Source organism: Engraulis encrasicolus, chromosome 1 (assembly GCF_034702125.1).
Source record: "Engraulis encrasicolus isolate BLACKSEA-1 chromosome 1, IST_EnEncr_1.0, whole genome shotgun sequence".
In the NCBI taxonomy this organism is placed as follows: Eukaryota; Metazoa; Chordata; class Actinopteri; order Clupeiformes; family Engraulidae; genus Engraulis; species Engraulis encrasicolus.
The window spans coordinates 14800908-14818816 of NC_085857.1; the positions used below are offsets into that span (position 1 = coordinate 14800908).

The following is a 17909-nucleotide window of genomic DNA, read 5'->3' on the forward strand; positions in this document are numbered from 1 at the left end:
ACCCATGCAATTGCATGTCATGTGGCATAAATGCTCTCTGTCTCCGTACCTAAATAAAGAGTTACAGAGCTACATTAAATAATCAGTCTACTTTAATTTATTACCCCAGTCTCTTCATGTGACACCATGTATTTTAATAGGATGCTACTTTTGGTATTGTCTAAATGTTCATTGTGGGTTGCTTGTATGTTATGTGTTTCCTAAATGTTCTGTATGTTTTGTGGGAGTCGAGATCACTTGACTGCAAATCAAATCTACCTTTGTGTACCAATAAAAGTTATCTAATCTATTCTAATCTAATCTAATAATTAAAACAAAAACAAACCTAAGAAAATTGGAATCGTTTAAAAAAAGAAGCAATTTTTTAAGTTTATGAAATTACATGTCATGGCATATAGTATATGTTTGAAGCACAGAAGTAAAAGGTAGGACATGGTGAGTACTGAGTAATCACTTCACGTCCTGTAGTCTGCAGATGGAGCGTGTAGATGGAATGACTAGATGTTGTGTTTAGCCTTTTGGCGGGCCAGCCTCTGGCCGGGCGCGGTTGTCATACAGGATTCCTATGTTTCACACAATCAGCACATCTGCTGCTTTAGCGCCATCTACCGGATATTTTTTATAGATCACGTTTTGACATAGCCATCCTCTGGCTACATCCTCCTGCAGGATTCCTATTTTTCAAACTGTCAGCAAATGTGCTATTTTAGCTCCACCTATCGGATATTTTGTGTATTACCTTTTGCCATGGCCATCCTCTGGTCGGGCGCAGACGTCTTCATGCAGGATTCTTATTTTTCAAATCATCAGCAAATGTGCTGTTTTAGTGCGACCTACAGCGTATTTTGTATATCACATATTCGTATATTGTCAACAACTGATGTTCATTTCCCTCAAACAAAGATGGTGGTGTGGCAAATTTTGACATTTGTTTTAATAGACAGCGGTAGCCAATATGACATCTAGTGTTGGATATTAACATAGATAGAGTGCTTGAGTCTTCTGGATGGCACTTAGATGCTCGATCCATTCTATCAGTGTTAGAGTCCCAAGGGCCCTAGAAGGGGCGCGAAATAGTAGGCCTATGAACTTTTGTTTTTTTGCACTGCCCATATAGCTGGCGAATAGCAGCAGTTACAGCCTATTGAGTGCAGCATAGTAAATTAAGAGGAAGGCTACCTTAACACCCTCGTACAAGTTGATGAAACACTATACTGACTCTGAAAACACTACTTGAAGCATGAAGAAAACCACCCAGAGTTGCTTTAAGCCAAAATGCAACCGATTCAGAAGTTTATATAGTAAATGTTTAGTTTGTGTATACCTGGAAGCGGTTGCATGTGATTCTTCATTATATTATAGTAAAATACTATGTCATTTGGAGTTATTGGCAGTAGTGCAAAGCTATGTTCTGTTTTCATCCTGAAAGAAGCGTCATCTCGAGCTGACATGTCTGGCCTTGCCTGTTGAGGGTCGCTGGATGGACTTGTCAGTGTGTCATGATATAAGGACCGCAGAGTAAAAAGAGAAGCCAACAAATTGTATCACTTTGTTTTGGAGGAAAACTATGGAAACATGAAGAAACCATATGCAAAATTATTTTATGACTTATGAGTAGATATTCATTATATTATCTATGTAGGCCTACTAAGCCCAGATATGGTAAGTATTATCCAGTTAAGTTAGCAATAATGCAATACTGTTTTAATTACAGCTAAGAGAATCACACAATAGACATAGGCCTAATTTGGATTAGGGCCTACATTCTGTATTGTATTCTATGTTGTATTGTGTCTTATGTTGAAGGATGGTGTATCTTTTTCTATTTTTGTGGGTGTGCAAAATGTCTTTGATTTCAAAATGATTTTCCATGTTGTAGTGTTTGTGTCCAAGGTGATCATGAATGAATTACATAATAATTGAATAATGTAAAAGTTGAACTGTGGTTCTACTCTGCGGCAAGAAGCCAGAAGCCACAGGACCGGAGGACATCAAAGATGTTTACAAGTACTGTTGGTTTGCTTGTGATGTTTCTGTGAGTGTTATGACCAGCAGATGGAGCAGTTCCAGCGGGACTGGCTTTGAACGTGAAAGCCGAAAGCCTAACTGGCAAACTCCAATGCCCATTGTCATTGTGACACAGCACTCCACAGCACACACGTGCACACTGCACACTGCACACAACACATTTTCCAAAGGCCTTCTGGTTTGTAATCCACTTTGAAAACCTGGACAGGACAATAGCCCAAATGTTCCTGACCATAGACTCTCTATGTGCATTTAAAGCATTATTCTCAGCACTTTCCTTTGGATATTTCAAGGTGATCAACTTTATTTTCATTTGTTTTAGTTTAGTCAACCTTTGCAAACATGTACAGGTAGGCCTATTTAAGGGAAAAGGATAGAATAGAGCTGAAAATAGTTAATCTTTCATGAATACCACCTTGTAGTAGTGAATAAAGCATGAAAACCAGTAATTTTGAACGACCATATTGACTTTTGGACAAAAATTAAGATGGCCCCATGTTTTAGTCTCTTCTGGTCAGCGATCCACAGAAGAAGAAAAAAAAATCCACCTGGTGACCTGCCAATAACTGATGAACCTGATGTAGTCAAACAAGAAAAAGTGGTAAACCTGCTAATACATACATCAGTTTGTATGTACAAACCCCAACTCCGATGAAGTTGGGACGTTTGGTAAACAGTGAAAAAAATTAAAATCATTTTCAAAACATTCAATCTATTCATTAGATGGAGAATAGTGAAAAGACAACATATTAAGTGTTAAAACCGAGAAAAAAGATTGTTTTGGGGGACATATGTACTCATTTCTATTTTGATAAATCCAACACGTCTCAAAAGAGTTGGGACGGGGACAATAAATGGCAGCAAATGTCGAGGAAGACTAAAAACAAAACAAAAGACAACACTTAACAGTTAAATACATTAACCGATGAGATGATTTTATTTAAAAAACAGTGTTAATTCCTATCTTGGACATGATTTCACCAGCTTAAATGGTGGGTGTATTCCTTGTCATGTTTTGCAATGTTTTCCTTTCTGTAGTGCTTATAGTGTGACAGGTCTTGACCAAAAACCCACCATTTTATCACCTGCTGGTCCTTATGATGGAGCCAAACTGTTAAAACATAGTAGAGAATGCAATTTGACCTTACTATGTGGCAGTAATCGAAGATCTCCCTTCAAAATATAATGCATGAGTGGCTTTTCATGCTGTTTAAAACCCATTTATACCATTCAGCACTCTATTTAACTCTACAGATGAGTGAGAACATCTTAACCAATGCACTACTGCACCCGCATGCCATCATGGAGGCTGACTTTTGAAGCTAGCACTAACACAAGTTGGATGGTCCATTTTCACTGTAGCACAGGATGTGCAATGCTCTATTATTGTCAAAAAGAATGGACTTCTACAACTTCTGCTGACTTCTGTAAGCAAAGGACAGTTTCCCATGTCTTCTGGGTCTATTTCAAGTGAGCTCAGGTGCTTGGGGGAATGTTACACCCCTGTATCATTTTCATGCATTAAGCATTCTTAATATGGTCAATTTTCAATAGCTCTAATTCCTGGAGTGCTAGAGTGAGACTACAGCCAATATATATTTCATGATGTCATGAACCTATACAATGATTTTATTAACAAAAATATGTCTTATATACACTCAATCGTGCTAAATCAAAGGGAATTCAAAAATGTATGTAATAACTATGGTAATTATTCCCTTTGCATCTTTAATTCTGAGTGACTCAGCCTCTCTGTGATGATCTTATACCTGGACACCTATATTGTCCGTCAGTACAGACATTTAAAGTGCAAGACTGGACAACAGAAGACTTGTATGTCCTCTACAAGTCTTCTGTTGTCCAGTCTTGCACTTTAAATGTCTGTATGAGCACTGTCTATGTCCATACTGTCTTAAGTCCATGTATAAGTACTGGCTATGTCTATACTGTCTATGTCCTTACCTAGATTAGTCTATGTCTGTATGGGAAAGCAAGAAATGTAATTTCAAATTCTTTGTATGACCAGTGCATGTAAAGAAATTGACAATAAAACCTACTTGACTTGACTTGAGTACAATTCATTTTGAAATGTTCTTCTTTGTTGTTTTATCTTATTTGGATGTTTACTATATTTCACTGATCCCCGTCCCAACTCTTTTGAGACGTGTTGGATTTATCAAATTAGAAATGAGTACATATGTCCCCCAAAACAATATTTTTTCTCGGTTTTAACACTTAATATGTTGTCTTTTCACTATTCTCCATCTAATGAATAGATTGAATGTTTTGAAAATGATAGCATTTTGATTTTATTCACTGTTTACCAAACGTACCAACTTCATCGGAGTTGGGGTTTGTATATTATAAATCAAATAGGCCTAAATTCATTTTATCATGTCATTCCCTTTAAGTTGGTCAGTGACTTGAAGATAACATTTCCTAATTAAAACAAAACAAAACTTTAAGAAGACAAATGCAGATGTTTAAAAACATTTTTTTATTAGCATACTTTACAAAACGTAATATGCAGTCCGAATATGCAGGTCATAGCTTGCACTGTATCCCTGCCCCAGCCCCTAAAGTGTTAGCGGGTACTATAGTCTCTTTGCACCATCAAGTGTTAGATATTCGGTGTCTGAGTAGCGGCGGCCATTTCTGATTGGTGTTCCAAGTGCCATAAGTGTCCGAGCACCGGAAGTACCTGAAAAATGACCAAACGCTGCAGGATACTAAAACAACATTCTACAATATACTATAATATAATATACTAAAAACAATAGGGCATTGCACCAAGAGGCAATAAATACAGAGAGAGAGAGAGAGAGAGAGAGAGAGAGAGAGAGATACAGATAGACAGAGACAGACAGACAGACAGAGAGTAAACAAACCTTCATGGAAAATAACTCTTAGAGCAGCAACAGTTAACAGATTGGTGCATTCTGTTGGGACTGATAATGAACTTGGAATGTTGTAAGCACATGATGTTGCTGTCCAATACCAGCATACGTAGGCTACTGACAAAATCGGTAGGCCTATTGATAATACTGATTTACATAACAGACATAATAGACATTCATCAAGCAAAATGTACAATATTTTTAAGAAGGCATGATGCCAAAACATGAAGATAGAGATAATAAGACAACATCTGAAACATTACAATATACAGTAAATATTGGGTGTAATGCTAAATAAATGACATGCATTTGTTCTGAAAGTTAAAACAGTTAGGCCTACTGTTGGATTTTCGTTTTTTTTTAGCTCTATCTGTACAGTAGTATATATTACAGAAAGAAGTACATTACTAGTATCAATAAATAACTAGACAACTGACAAAACTGTCAGGAAACCGAGCGTGATGCCTGTACATTTGTACACAAAATGCAAGATACAAATAAAAAAACATGCTTAGGCTAGTTGAATTGACAACACTTAAAATAGGCTAATTTACTCTTACAGCATCTGTGCAGAAAATAAAATTGATCACACATGGTAAATTATTTTTAAAAAAAAGTTATTTAATACATGGACCACAGATGTGTTCTGAAGGTAAAATCACCTTCTCTGTTTGACTATCGGTTGAAGGTAAAATCATCTTTTCTATTTGACTGTCGGCTAAAAGTAAAGTGCAATGAAAAATAGTTATAGTAGTTACAGCTGTCATATATTTTACACCGAATGCCGTCTGCTTCTCATTCTGATGTCATAGTCTTCTGGATCTGATCCAGAGCAAAACCCTGAGGTTGTGTTTTCCACATTACAACTTTCTGTACAGATTGTTTATGTTCTTCTTCATCTGGTTCAGATGAGAAAACTAATAGAAAAATAATAAATTAATAGGCCTAAATAAGAAGGTTCATTTGAAAACTCATGTTGTAGCAGTTAACACAACAGCATATGGCAGTAAAGCATGTTATGAACAAAGACAGTCTGCATTTGGCAGAGTAATACGTTTAATGTAGCCTACAAAGGTACAATTATTTTCTTCAATGATGGCTTTAGCCATGGCAGCAGCAGCAGCAGCAGCAACAACAACATTTTACTACCTGGTGCTCATACCCATTTTCTGCTTAATACGTAGGCGGCCTACATAGTTTCCAGCTAAGTCGAAACTGTAAGATAAGACTATAAAAGAAGAACCCCTCAGCAAGCAGGATATCAAATGGAAGACAGGAGAGGATTCAGAGCGAGTACTTGACTGTGTGTGTGTGTGTGTGTGTGTATATGTGTGTGTGATGCCTATGCGTCATATGTATGTCTATTCTCTTTGACCATATGAATTGCCCGTAATAAAGGAAAAGTGCCCTTGATCTCACCTGACTGTGAGCAGATCTCTGATATTATGGTCTGGAGCCTCCTCATGACAACAGCTTCGTGACGATCGCATTCCTCCTTTTTGCATTTTTGACGTTCATGTTCAGCTTGTACTGTTGTCCAAAGACAAAATGCAGCAAATTAGTTTAGAGTATTTCATTTGTTTTGCATTTTCACCATGTACAACGTAGTACATTTAAAATGCAAATGTTGCTATTTCATGCATGGTACCAGAGTAAGCTTCCGGCTACTTTAAATCTACAGTTGCCTAGTGAGTGTGTGACTTCGTTTTCAATAATTTTTGCAATTTTCTTGACATTGTACTTACAGTATGCTAGCTAGTAATGTTAACAGTAATCAAATCACAAGTAGGCTTTAAATGTTAGCTTAGCTTAAGATCTTACTGCCACGAAATAGAATACCTCGAATTCGGTCAACAAATTCGGCTTTGCAGCACCTTCCCCATTCCCTCTCAAATGTCTCTCTTATTTTCTCATTTCCATGATGTTGTGGAAAGTGCTCTGTTAACACATTGAATCAGATATTACATTATTACATTACATTACACTTAGCTGACGCTTTCATTTTATTCAAAGTATTCAGGGTATTGGTTACAGTCCCTGGAGCAATGTGGGGTTAGGTGCCTTGCTCAAGGGCACTTCAGCCATGAATGGAGGTGTAGGGAGAGGTCAGGGGGGGATTCAAACCGGCAACCCCTAGATTGAAAGATCAACTCTCTAACCACTAGGCCACGGCTGCCCCCAGATATTTTATGTGATTTAAACATGATGACTAATATATTACATTTTTTGCTATTAAATGTGGAAGATTACCTGATGAGAGTGTATGTTTTAGATCCAAACTCTTTGTCTGAGGCAAATCAACTCTTCTTTCCTCTTCAGTTCTCTTTTTCTTGTTCATTGGCAGGTCATTTTCATGAACTGATGCAAAATGTACAGAATTATTAATGTGTGTTTTTTTTTTTTTATATTCATGTTTATTATAATGTGTTATGTGTAATTATGTGCATTACAATGTACAGCATAATGTGTACTGCATACTACTTACACCAAGGGTTCCAATCCTTCTGACTGTCATTTGACCCAAATGACTCTTGCCAAAATCTTCTGACTTTCTCCTCCAGTTCTCTGTCCCTTCTGTGCCATTCTTTCTCCACCAACTCCACCATTTCTGGCTTTATCTGGTCCTCCGCCTCATAGCTCGGTGTGATTTCAGTGTTCGGGGCCTCTTGTGTGAGATCACAGAACTCAAGGCTTGCCTCAAGTTCATCAATCTTCTGCAGCAGTTCTCTGACTTGTAATCCGTCTTCTCTGTTAACGATGTCAAGGGCGTGGTACCGGTTTCCACATTTCTCCACAAGCCACCTAAGGGGTTCTCCTTCACTCTCGATATGTTCCTCAATACTTGTGTTCCCTAAACTGTCCCACCAGTTGAATAGCACTATGGTGTGTTTCCAGGCCATTTCCCCAAACATCCTCTTCATGTTGTCTTCAGTGATCTTCCTCTGTTCCTCCAGGAAAGACACATCTGCTGGAACCACTAAGAGGAGGGCATGTGGACTCTTGGATCCAAGACTCACACTTTTCTTGAGCTCTGTCTCAACCGACCCAGGGGTATACTGTGAAGGGAACTACTTCCACCAGCCAGGGGTGTCCACTACGGTGATTTGTCTGCCACCCACTGAACCTGTCTCTCTTTCACATCGTTCAGTTCTGCTTAGCGGAGTGTCTCTGTCTTTGTTCAGAATGACATTTCTGGCAGCAGTTTTGCCAGATACAACCCATCCTAGCATAACAATTCTGACTTCTGACAGTGACTGAATCCCACCTACAACCACAAAATAACAATTAACATAAAAGTGCCACTAGTAACACCAACACAAATAAAGTAGCAATAATGGCACTGACATGAAGTAACCCAACTATTAGCAACGTTTGGGTATTTTCTACCATATACTGTACCTCTATGGGTATATGGTATGGTATCACTGATTCTTGAGAAAGTGGCTAAAACACGTCTCAGCAATAAACTGCCAATTCTGTTGAAAATAAACTACATTTTCATGAACAAAATTAATCCAGGTAAAGACCCAAGGGTCTGTTACACAAATGTACAGTCGTTTGAAATATTTAAGTGTAATTTTATTGCTTTTCATGGCTATAAACCTGCCCACACCCTGTAAAAACAGCTGTCCCAAGGACAGACATCATCATTTCAATTGACTTAAAACGTAAAAATCACTCATATTATTGAATAATATCGCCATGATGACATATTGAAGTGGTTCTACAGATATGCACATAGTGAGTGTTAAACAATATTTACTATTATTTTCTGATTGCTCAATATGTGTCCAGCATATTCGTCACCACTGTTGGATATTTTTGAAAAGGCAATCAATTCAGGGATGCACAAGTTCATTGTCATTACTGAGGACCCCTTTTCAAACCTTTAGCTCTACTGCATACTTCACCATCACTGAAGCTCCTGTAAGTTTACTATTTTCTCCTCAATTTGTTAATTTGTTTGGACACTGGTACTGTCCCAACCATAATTGTCACATTCTAAATGTTACATTAATGTTAATTAATATATACTTTTTCAGAAGCGGCATGAAGCCCCTAAGAAACAATGCGAAAATGAAGTGCCTGATGTGAGCAAAAAATGCATAGTATGTAAAAGAGTGTTTTTTTGTCTCACACCGTCAGATGTCACCACCGTCAGATTTTGTTCCACTCATCATCTTGTTCCATATTTTACTAAATTGTGCTGGTTAATGAAACATTACCAGACATGTTAGTAATAATTGTGATCCAAACTTATACTTTAGCCTCCACTAAGGTGAATTTGCAGGGTTTTTTGTCACAAAACCTGACGTTCACAAAAAAGCACATGTTTTACATGTTTTTGACAAGTTTTAAGAATATGCTTCCAATAAGTATCTACAATTATGTTGAATTGTAAAAGTAATTCACTTAAATACAGTAAACTATTTTTTTTACTTCTAATTCTGTCTGACGCTGTTGACAAAACCAAGAAAGAGCCCATTTTATGAAAAATGTAAAACATGGGGAGCTTGGCCAATACATTCACTGCACAGCCAAGACCTTCATCTATGATAATACACCTCTATATTTTTGGATTTGAACAACTTAAAACCTGTTTATGCCACATTTTCAATAATCTAGGCCTACTTCCTAGAGTATCTAAAGAAACAACACACGCACAAACATACTGTACACACACAAAAATAAAGTGTTTATGCTAGATGTCATTGACTTGAGAGGGCTATTTATTTTGCTAAATGTAGGTAATAATTAGGTCACTTTCACCACCCTCAGATTACTGTCACCACCGTCAGTTCTTAAGTCACCACCGTAAGAAGGAGTTTTGGACATTTTAAATGAATGTGCGTACAACATTTTCCTTTGGAGTTGTTGAATTATTAAAGTAATAGCAATTTTAAGCCTACACGAATATTTGTGAAATTACAAAAAAATGTTTGGTCTATTTATGCATTAAGTAAGCATTGTCTGCCAGCACATATTTTTAAATTAGAACACATGAAACAGTATTAAAATAGAACAAAAGTTAATTTTCAACATTCAAAGGCATATGTGTGAACCAAAAAATATACATAATCACTTGAAAACTCCAGGTACATATGCAACCAAATCAATACCATTTTAATTGCTTTTAATTGTGTCTGACGGTCTGAAATTGGCCTTTGTTACGACCTGGCTCGTGACAAAAGCCGCAACATAAAAATGGAGACACACAAAGATTTACAGGTCAAATAGAAATCTTTTATTTACAAGTTCAAAGTATTAAATGTCTAGGGTATGATCAAAATAGTGTTGGTGCAGTATGGCATGGACTGAGTAAATGAATGCAATGCATGTCAATGAGTGGAGAATGAAGGCACATAGAATAAAAGGGGGAGACAGACAGAACAGAGAGTAGGAGTAAGGAGAGAGACCGGCCGTGTGTTCGCACACACGGCCTAGGAGTGCCTACTGAGCTAGAGCAGAGCTCCACCTTTTAAACAAGGCACCGCCCAGGTGCACTCAATGATTGCAATTAACCCACCTGGCACCAGCCTTGCCCGTGCACTGGCTAGCTAGCACCAGGAGGGGGCCGACAGGGTCGTCACACCTCCACCCATAAAAAGAGATTTGGTGTAGACAAATCTCAAAAGAAAACAAAAAAACAAACAAAACACATCACTTCAATCCAATATCCAGGGCCGTAAAAAGGATGAATTACGACAAGCTACACTTTGCCAGTGTCTATGGTGACAACCTAGGACTCAAACTGAGCTCCACCCAGTAAAGGTTCCCCAACAAAACCTACGGTCCTAAAGTTAATCATGCCTTCCCTTCGGCATGGTTAGGGAAACGTCACAGGCACCCCTGGCCTGGACTGCACCATACGCTCTATGAACAAACAGAGTCACTACAGAGCGCTGGGCCATACATTCGTACACCATGTAATCACTTCAAAGGAGCATTTATGTCGAGATAACATCCAGTTTACTTATAATCAATGACATTATGGAGCTGTCAAGCTGATGATCATGCTCTAAGCAATAAACACCAATCACCTGGTCCAATTTAAGCTCCATCTCCATATCAAGCTTATTGGAATCTTCCACCACATTCATGTCCAACTGTGACTTAGTCAAGTCAAGTCAAGTAGGTTTTATTGTCAATTTCTTTACATGCACTGGTCATACAAAGAATTTGAAATTACATTTCTTGCTTTCCCATACAGACATAGACTAATCTAGGTAAGGACATAGACAGTATAGACATAGACAGTACTTATACATGGACTTAAGACAGTATGGACATAGACAGTGCTCATACAGACATTTAAAGTGCAAGACTGGACAACAGAAGACTTGTAGAGGACATACATTAAGAGGTATTTGTTGTGCTTTTGTGCTTTTCCTAAAAAAAGTCCTTTATAGCGTTCTGACATGGTAATAGTAGCATTTTGAAGAAAAATAAATATTAAAAAGGTCTGTCAAGTACACCAGCAGCAGTGTGTGTGTGTGTGTGTGTGTGTGTTTGTGTGTGTGTGTGTGTGTGTGTGTGTATGTGTTTAGTGCAGGTAGAAGGTGCGGTGTGCGTCTTGTGTGTGTGTTCGTGTGTCTGTGTGTGTGTGTGTGTGTGTGTGTGTGTGTGTGTCAGTGTGTGTATGTTTGGGTTTAGTGCAGAAAGTGCAGTGTGCTTGTGTGTGTGTGTGTGTGTGTGTGTGTGTGTGTGTGTCTGTGTGTGTGTGTGTGTGTGTGTGTGTGTGTGTGCATGTTTTGAGTTAGTGCAGGTTGAAAGTTCAGTCACAAGTATAGTAGTGCAGGTGGAATGTTCAGTCGCAGATGTGGTGGTGGGGGATGGGGGGGGGGGTTGTCAGTGGCCTTGCTGGCTAGAGGCTGACAGTGGAGGGAGAGTGGGTTGAGTGTTCAGCATCTTGATCGCTTGGTGCATTGTGCTGCTCGCCAGCCTGGTGGTACGGGAATGGAGGCGCCTGTACCTCTTTCCAGAGGGCAGGAGGCTGAACAGTTTGTGTGCAGGGTGGCTTGTGTCTTTGATGATCATCAGTGCTTTCCGGGTGAGGCGTGTGGTGTAAATGTCCTGCAGGGAGGGGAGTGGTACTCCAATGATCTTCTTCGCTGTGTTCACAACACGCTGGAGTGTCTTCCTGTTTTTCTCCGTGCAGCTTCCTCCCCACACTGTGATGCAGTTGGACACGACGCTCTCTATGGTTCCTCTGTAGAATGTTGTCATGATGGAGGGTGTAGCACTTGCCTTCTTTAGTTTGCGCAGGAAGTAGAGACGCTGATGGGCCTTCTTCGCCAGTGATGTAGTGTTGGTGGTCCAAGAGAGGTCGTCGCTGATGTGCACTCCAAGGAACTTGGTGCTGCTCACTCTCTCCACAGCATCGCCGTCGATGGTCAGTGGTGGCAGTTGTTTTTGGACCCTTTGGAAGTTGACAACAATCTCCTTGGTCTTGTTGACATTCAGCAGGAGGTTGTTGTCTTTGCACCATCTGGCCAGCAGGTCTACTTCTTCTCTGTAGTGAGTCTCATCGCCCTTGGTGATGAGGCCCACCAGTGTTGTATCATCCGCAAACTTCACTAGATGGTTAGTGCTGTGGGTCGTTGTGCAGTCGTGTGTCAGCAGCGTGAACAGCAGGGGGCTGAGAACACAACCTTGCGGAGCCCCCGTGCTCAGGGTCAGGGTGCTCGAGGTGTTGTTCCCTACCCGTACTGCTTGTGGTCTTTGCATCAGGAAGTCCAGCAGCCAGTTGCAGAGGGAGGTGCTGAAACCTAGTTTGTCCAGTTTTCTGATGAGTTGTTGTGGTATTATGGTATTGAATGCTGAACTGAAGTCAATGAACAGCATTCTCACATATGAGTCTTTATTATTAAACTTATCAGGTTTGGCAGCAGAATCCTCTACAGCCATTTTAACGATCAACCTGATCAACACTCAACACAAGCCACAAGCCAATCAACCAATTAACCCAGGTGCTATGCTACCTATCCCCCAATAGGTGCTAACACAATTCAGCTGCGGTCATTAGGTTAATTACCCAAAATCAAACGAGGCACACCAGACACAGTAATGTCTAGCCACAAACTCCTCCCCATATGCTTCAAATTCAGTAAACTAACATACCAATCAACTATGCCATATCCCTTCAACAACATAGCACACGTGGTAGTTTACTCGATCGGTAGTTTACGCAATCAACTTGGCTCTTCCACCAATTAGGCTGAAATGAACCAGCCAACGCGTTCGCTTGTGCAGCCCAAATTACTGAAGCTACACAGAAAGTTAAAGAACAGAGCTTATTCCCACCATCACAAAAATGACAGTAACAGCAAACGCCACACTCTACATTGCACTAGACACTGCACCACAGAGAACAAATGTACACACCTGTCCACAGGTTAAGCCAAATATACTTCCCTCACATTCAAGCAAACTCTTCCGTTGGTTGTCACAGATTACCTGTGTTGTCTCCTGGTTTCCTCAACTTCACAGAAAACTAACTGTCCTAGCTAGTCTTCCAGGGCTTGCCGGCCTCGGGGCGACTGGTTAACGCATGAACCCGCTGCAATACGAGATTGCACGAAGCGTGCCCCCGACAGAAGTACGAGACTCCCGACCAGGATTACCCCTAAAAACAAAAAAAAAGCAAAACAACAAACAGTGCTTCGTTGGAAGGGTGTGACCCCAGCTGAAACACTCTTCCTAAATCACCAGAGACAACACTACCACAACCAACAAAGAAGCTCACCTGAATGTAGGTTAGTCTATGCCAGGGGTGGGCAATTATTTTGGCTCAAGGGCCACATTGGGTTTAGAAAGTTGACCAAAGGGCCGGATGTTGTAGGCAACTTGCCCGTGCCAATAATAAGAATTGGTGTACGGCAGCATAATTAAACCATTGTCAGTTATGCCATTCCTGCTAATTGTATCTAGATGTAGACTTTAGTAATCTTAGGTTTCCAAGACCCTTGTTTTAGGTAGTGCATTGAAGAATGAGTGACCATGCGAGTCTGCATTTTTTTCTGGGAAAGGCTCTGAGGGCCGCATGAAATGGCCGAGCGGGCCGCATGTGGCCCCCGGGCCTGAGTTTGCCCACGTCTGGGCTATGGTCTCGTTTCACCACCTGCACAAAATTTCGGACGAGGCCCCAATTTATGTTACGACCTGGCTCGTGACAAAAGCCGCAACATAAAAATGGAGACACACAAAGATTTACAGGTCAAATAGAAATCTTTTATTTACAAGTTCAAAGTATTAAATGTCTAGGGTATGATCAAAATAGTGTTGGTGCAGTATGGCATGGACTGAGTAAATGAATGCAATGCATGTCAGTGAGTGGAGATTGAAGGTACATAGAATAAAAGGGGGAGACAGAGAGTAGGAGTAAGGAGAGAGACCGGCCGTGTGTTCACACACACGGCCTAGGAGTGCCTACTGAGCTAGAGCAGAGCTCCACCTTTTAAACAAGGCACCGCCCAGGTGCACTCAATGATTGCAATTAACCCACCTGGCACCAGCCTTGCCCGTGCACTGGCTTGCTAGCACCAGGAGGTGGCTGACAGGGTCGTCACACCTTAGAGATTGGCCTTGTGCATTTCTGAAAAGCCAAGACCTTTGTCTACGAGGATATACCATGTTATTTTGCAATTTACTTTGTTTTTTTCTTTGAAGATTACAACCTGTTTTAGCCACTTTCTCAAGAATCAGTGGTATATGTTTCTTGTTTTAGTACACTCTTTCTGCTATATACCTCTGTGGGTTGTTTAATGTTGCGAAATAATTTGCTTAGCCTATTTTCTTTTCTTCTAAAGAGATACTGTACTATTAAGACCTTAAGGCATTATCCTACAAAGTTGGCTAATGTACAGGTAGGCCTAATACACAAGGCAAATGGCATGTGAATAGTGTTATAAAATAGATTTATAATAAAATAGAATATATATGTATTTCCTCAATTTTTACTTTTTTTAAACTCATGTATTTCTTAAAATCTAAGTAATGGAGTGCCAAACAAACAAGGATTTGAAAGCAATACATCAAGTAGCCACCATCTAGTGTGGCTAAATTGTAAACTAGAGTAATTTGGTGGAACGTTATAAGTACATTAATCTATCTACTACTACTGCCAGTCTTAAAATAAAACGCCAATAAAGAGGCACTGCACAAATTTGATCAAGATAAGGGACTTATTCATTTTGAGCATTTCCCACATCGTTTTTAGGTTTGAACCATTGACGGTGGTGTGTTCTTTAATTGTTTTAAAAAAGGAAACATAACATAACATCATTTTCCTTTTAACCATTAATGAGCAACTTACCGGGACCTTGTTCCCTCATATGTTTTCTATTTTCACCAACTTGATGCCGACGCACTCTTGCTCTTTGCTGAGCTTCTTTCTTCCTCTCATCAACTTTCCTTAAAGTTTCCTCATCCATCTGAAAATGCCTGCCACCATTACTGTCAACAAGAGCCTCTATTTTCTCCAGAAGCTGAATAATTTGGTCTTGAACTGCAATTTTCTCGTCAACGACACAATATCTGTTCCCACATTTCTCTACCAGACACTTCAAAGATTCTCCATCCTCAATGTGCTCCTCTATGGTTTTATTCAGAGATTCTCCTCTGGTGAACACCACTATGGTGTGCCTCCAGATATCTTCACCCAGAAGCCTAAGGTGTTCTATCACTGCCCTCAGATTCCTCTCTGTAAAACCGGCGACCTCAATGGCAAGGATGAATGCGTGAGGTCCTGGAGGACACTTCCTCACACTTAAAACAAGCTCATCTTTGGTTCTCTGAGCTGTGTCAATTACAGGGTAGCCATTGTACCACCCAGGGGTGTCAATGACAGTTAGCCTCTTGCCATTCAACTGACCATGGTATGCAATGCAATTCGTTGTTCGTGTCAGTGGCTGACTGTCTGTCTGTCCTAACAAAGAACTAATAAGTGATGTTTTGCCTGATTCGATTGCTCCCAACAGCACCAAACACAGCTCTGTAAAATAAACATAAAGATACACAGATACACATTAGCAAACATAGACAGTAGTTTGTAGCATTAGTAATATAATACCCTTTTCATCATTAAAGGGTGATTAAACTGCCGTTTCACCATTTCTGGAAATATGCTAATTTCACACCTGTTAAATTAAATAGGTAAAACTTTCTTTCGCAACTCGTAACTCTTCTCTTTTTGTGACTATTTACTAAAATAAGAGTCATATAAGATGTCTATGTATTGGGTTCAAATCCCACTTTGGATACAAATCTCACCCTCCCGTATTAACTGTATGGGGAGCAAACGATTTCTTGCATAAGTGTCTATACTAATGACATTTGGAGCTCAAGAATGCCTCCCCAAGAGTAAAGGCTCAAAATGGCAATGCAGAGGTTGAAGGGTCACTNATAATCCCCCAGCACTTTACTTTGATACTATCTTGGTACAGTACATTGATTATTATCTCACTCATGACTCTTGATCCTCATCTCAGTCAGTGTAGGCCTACAGTATGCAGGTCACGTTTGCACTACCACATTTTTGCTCATATTGACAATAACCAACAATACTCAAGTAAATCAATGTGTCATAACAGTATTGGTGTCCTTCACCTTACTGACACTTTACAACATCTTTAGAACAACAATGTGTTTCAGGAAACATTTGATGTCAAATATGGAAAAGAAAGCACAACCTTTGAAAAAGAAACTTGAAATAGAAAAAATATGCCCATAACTTCCAACAAGCATTACATTTTCATGTAGCCTCTTACTGCAGATGGGCCTGTCGACAGGCCTATTAACTCTTTGCTGAAAACACTCAACTACATTATAACATTGATGCAGAGTGTCTTGAGTAACCAATTAAGACTTGGTCATCACCATTTTGGTGCCAATACGGATACTATAACAGAGGTTCTACGATTTAAGTGTTCACATACCTTTGCTGTTGAGATTCTCTTCTTTTTCCATTTGTTCTCCTCTGTTCTCTGGCCTCTTGGTGTGATGTGACGTGTGGTGCTCCTTTGCTACTCTGTCTGTTCACAGTGAAGCTTTGATGAGATCTGCTTATGGTTGACTTGGGAGACTGGCTCTGCCACTTCCAGACTCCTCCTCTGAATATGGTTATCAGATGTGATCAGTTGTCTGTTGAGTCCTGTGCAACAGCACGGGGTCAGGGTTGCCAGATGAGACTGATAATTTCCAGCCCCAAAAACATGCTGAACACCCGCCTGAAAGCACTAAATCCTGCCCAATTTGGACTAAATTCTAGTGACTTCTATGGCCAAAAATTTGCAGAGAAACCCGCCCAAGTGCCATTTTTTAACCCGCAGACGGCTATTCTAAGCAGCCCAATTGGCTGGGAAACCGCCCAATCTGGCAACACTGCACAGGGTGTCACACAAACCTCACCTAACGTTATTTCCAATATGCAGATTCCCGTCCTCGACCTGTGCTTGTGGCCTTGTATTTCGCTGATGCCCCACCTCCATAAAGAAAACAATAAAGTTTCGCCGTTGTCAGCCCAGCCATAACAACTTTTGGGGGACAGTTCTTCATTCGCCATCCCAATTGCAAATGGGATGACATTGGAATTGCGCTTTTGTGAGAACTTGAAATGCACCTCTGTCGTCAATGACATCATCACGAGGCCGCAAGCATGCAAGAGAGCCAAGGAAGGACGGGAGTCCGCATATTAGAGAGAGCCTCTGGACAAGCGTTGAGAAATACCCATGCAATACTGCCACCTGTTGACCTTAAAAAGAAAGTGAATATGAATTTGCACCTTGCAAAACACTGGTGAGATCCTTGTTGTCAGCCTGTCTCTCTGTTCTGTCTCTCTTTTCAATAGGCTACTGTCTAAGAATCTCAATTTCATTTGGATCCTGGGAAACTGATATTTGATGATCATTTTTATCGTCTTAGCTGCTCCCAATATACTCTATCTGTTGTTCCAAAGTCAAATCCTGATTTGTTTTCGATGGTGTT

At 40.1% G+C, this 17909-nt stretch overlaps 1 protein-coding gene across 1 annotated transcript; it reads right to left on the reverse strand.

The window, feature by feature from the left end:
- Window positions 1–7402: 7402 nt before the first annotated feature.
- LOC134445985 (GTPase IMAP family member 7-like) lies at window positions 7403–16966 on the reverse strand. Its single transcript, XM_063195184.1, has 3 exons — window positions 16862–16966; window positions 15241–15918; window positions 7403–7902 (listed from the first exon to the last, which is right to left on the reverse strand). The coding sequence occupies exons 1-3, from the start codon at window positions 16890–16892 to the stop codon at window positions 7403–7405; spliced, it is 1209 nt and encodes a 402-aa protein (XP_063051254.1). The 5' UTR covers window positions 16893–16966.
- Between the last annotated feature and the right edge of the window lie 943 nt (window positions 16967–17909).

Bases quoted from the DNA above. Each gene is read 5' to 3' on its own strand.
- LOC134445985 (XM_063195184.1), bottom strand. From the start codon at position 16,892: ATGGAAAAAGAAGAGAATCTCAACAGCAAAG. The intron at 15,919-16,861 runs GTATGTGAACAC...TTTATTTTACAG, and splicing joins AGAGAATCTCAACAGCAAAG to AGCTGTGTTTGGTGCTGTTG. The intron at 7,903-15,240 runs GTAAGTTGCTCA...CCCTCCTCTTAG, and splicing joins TATGAGGGAACAAGGTCCCG to TGGTTCCAGCAGATGTGTCT.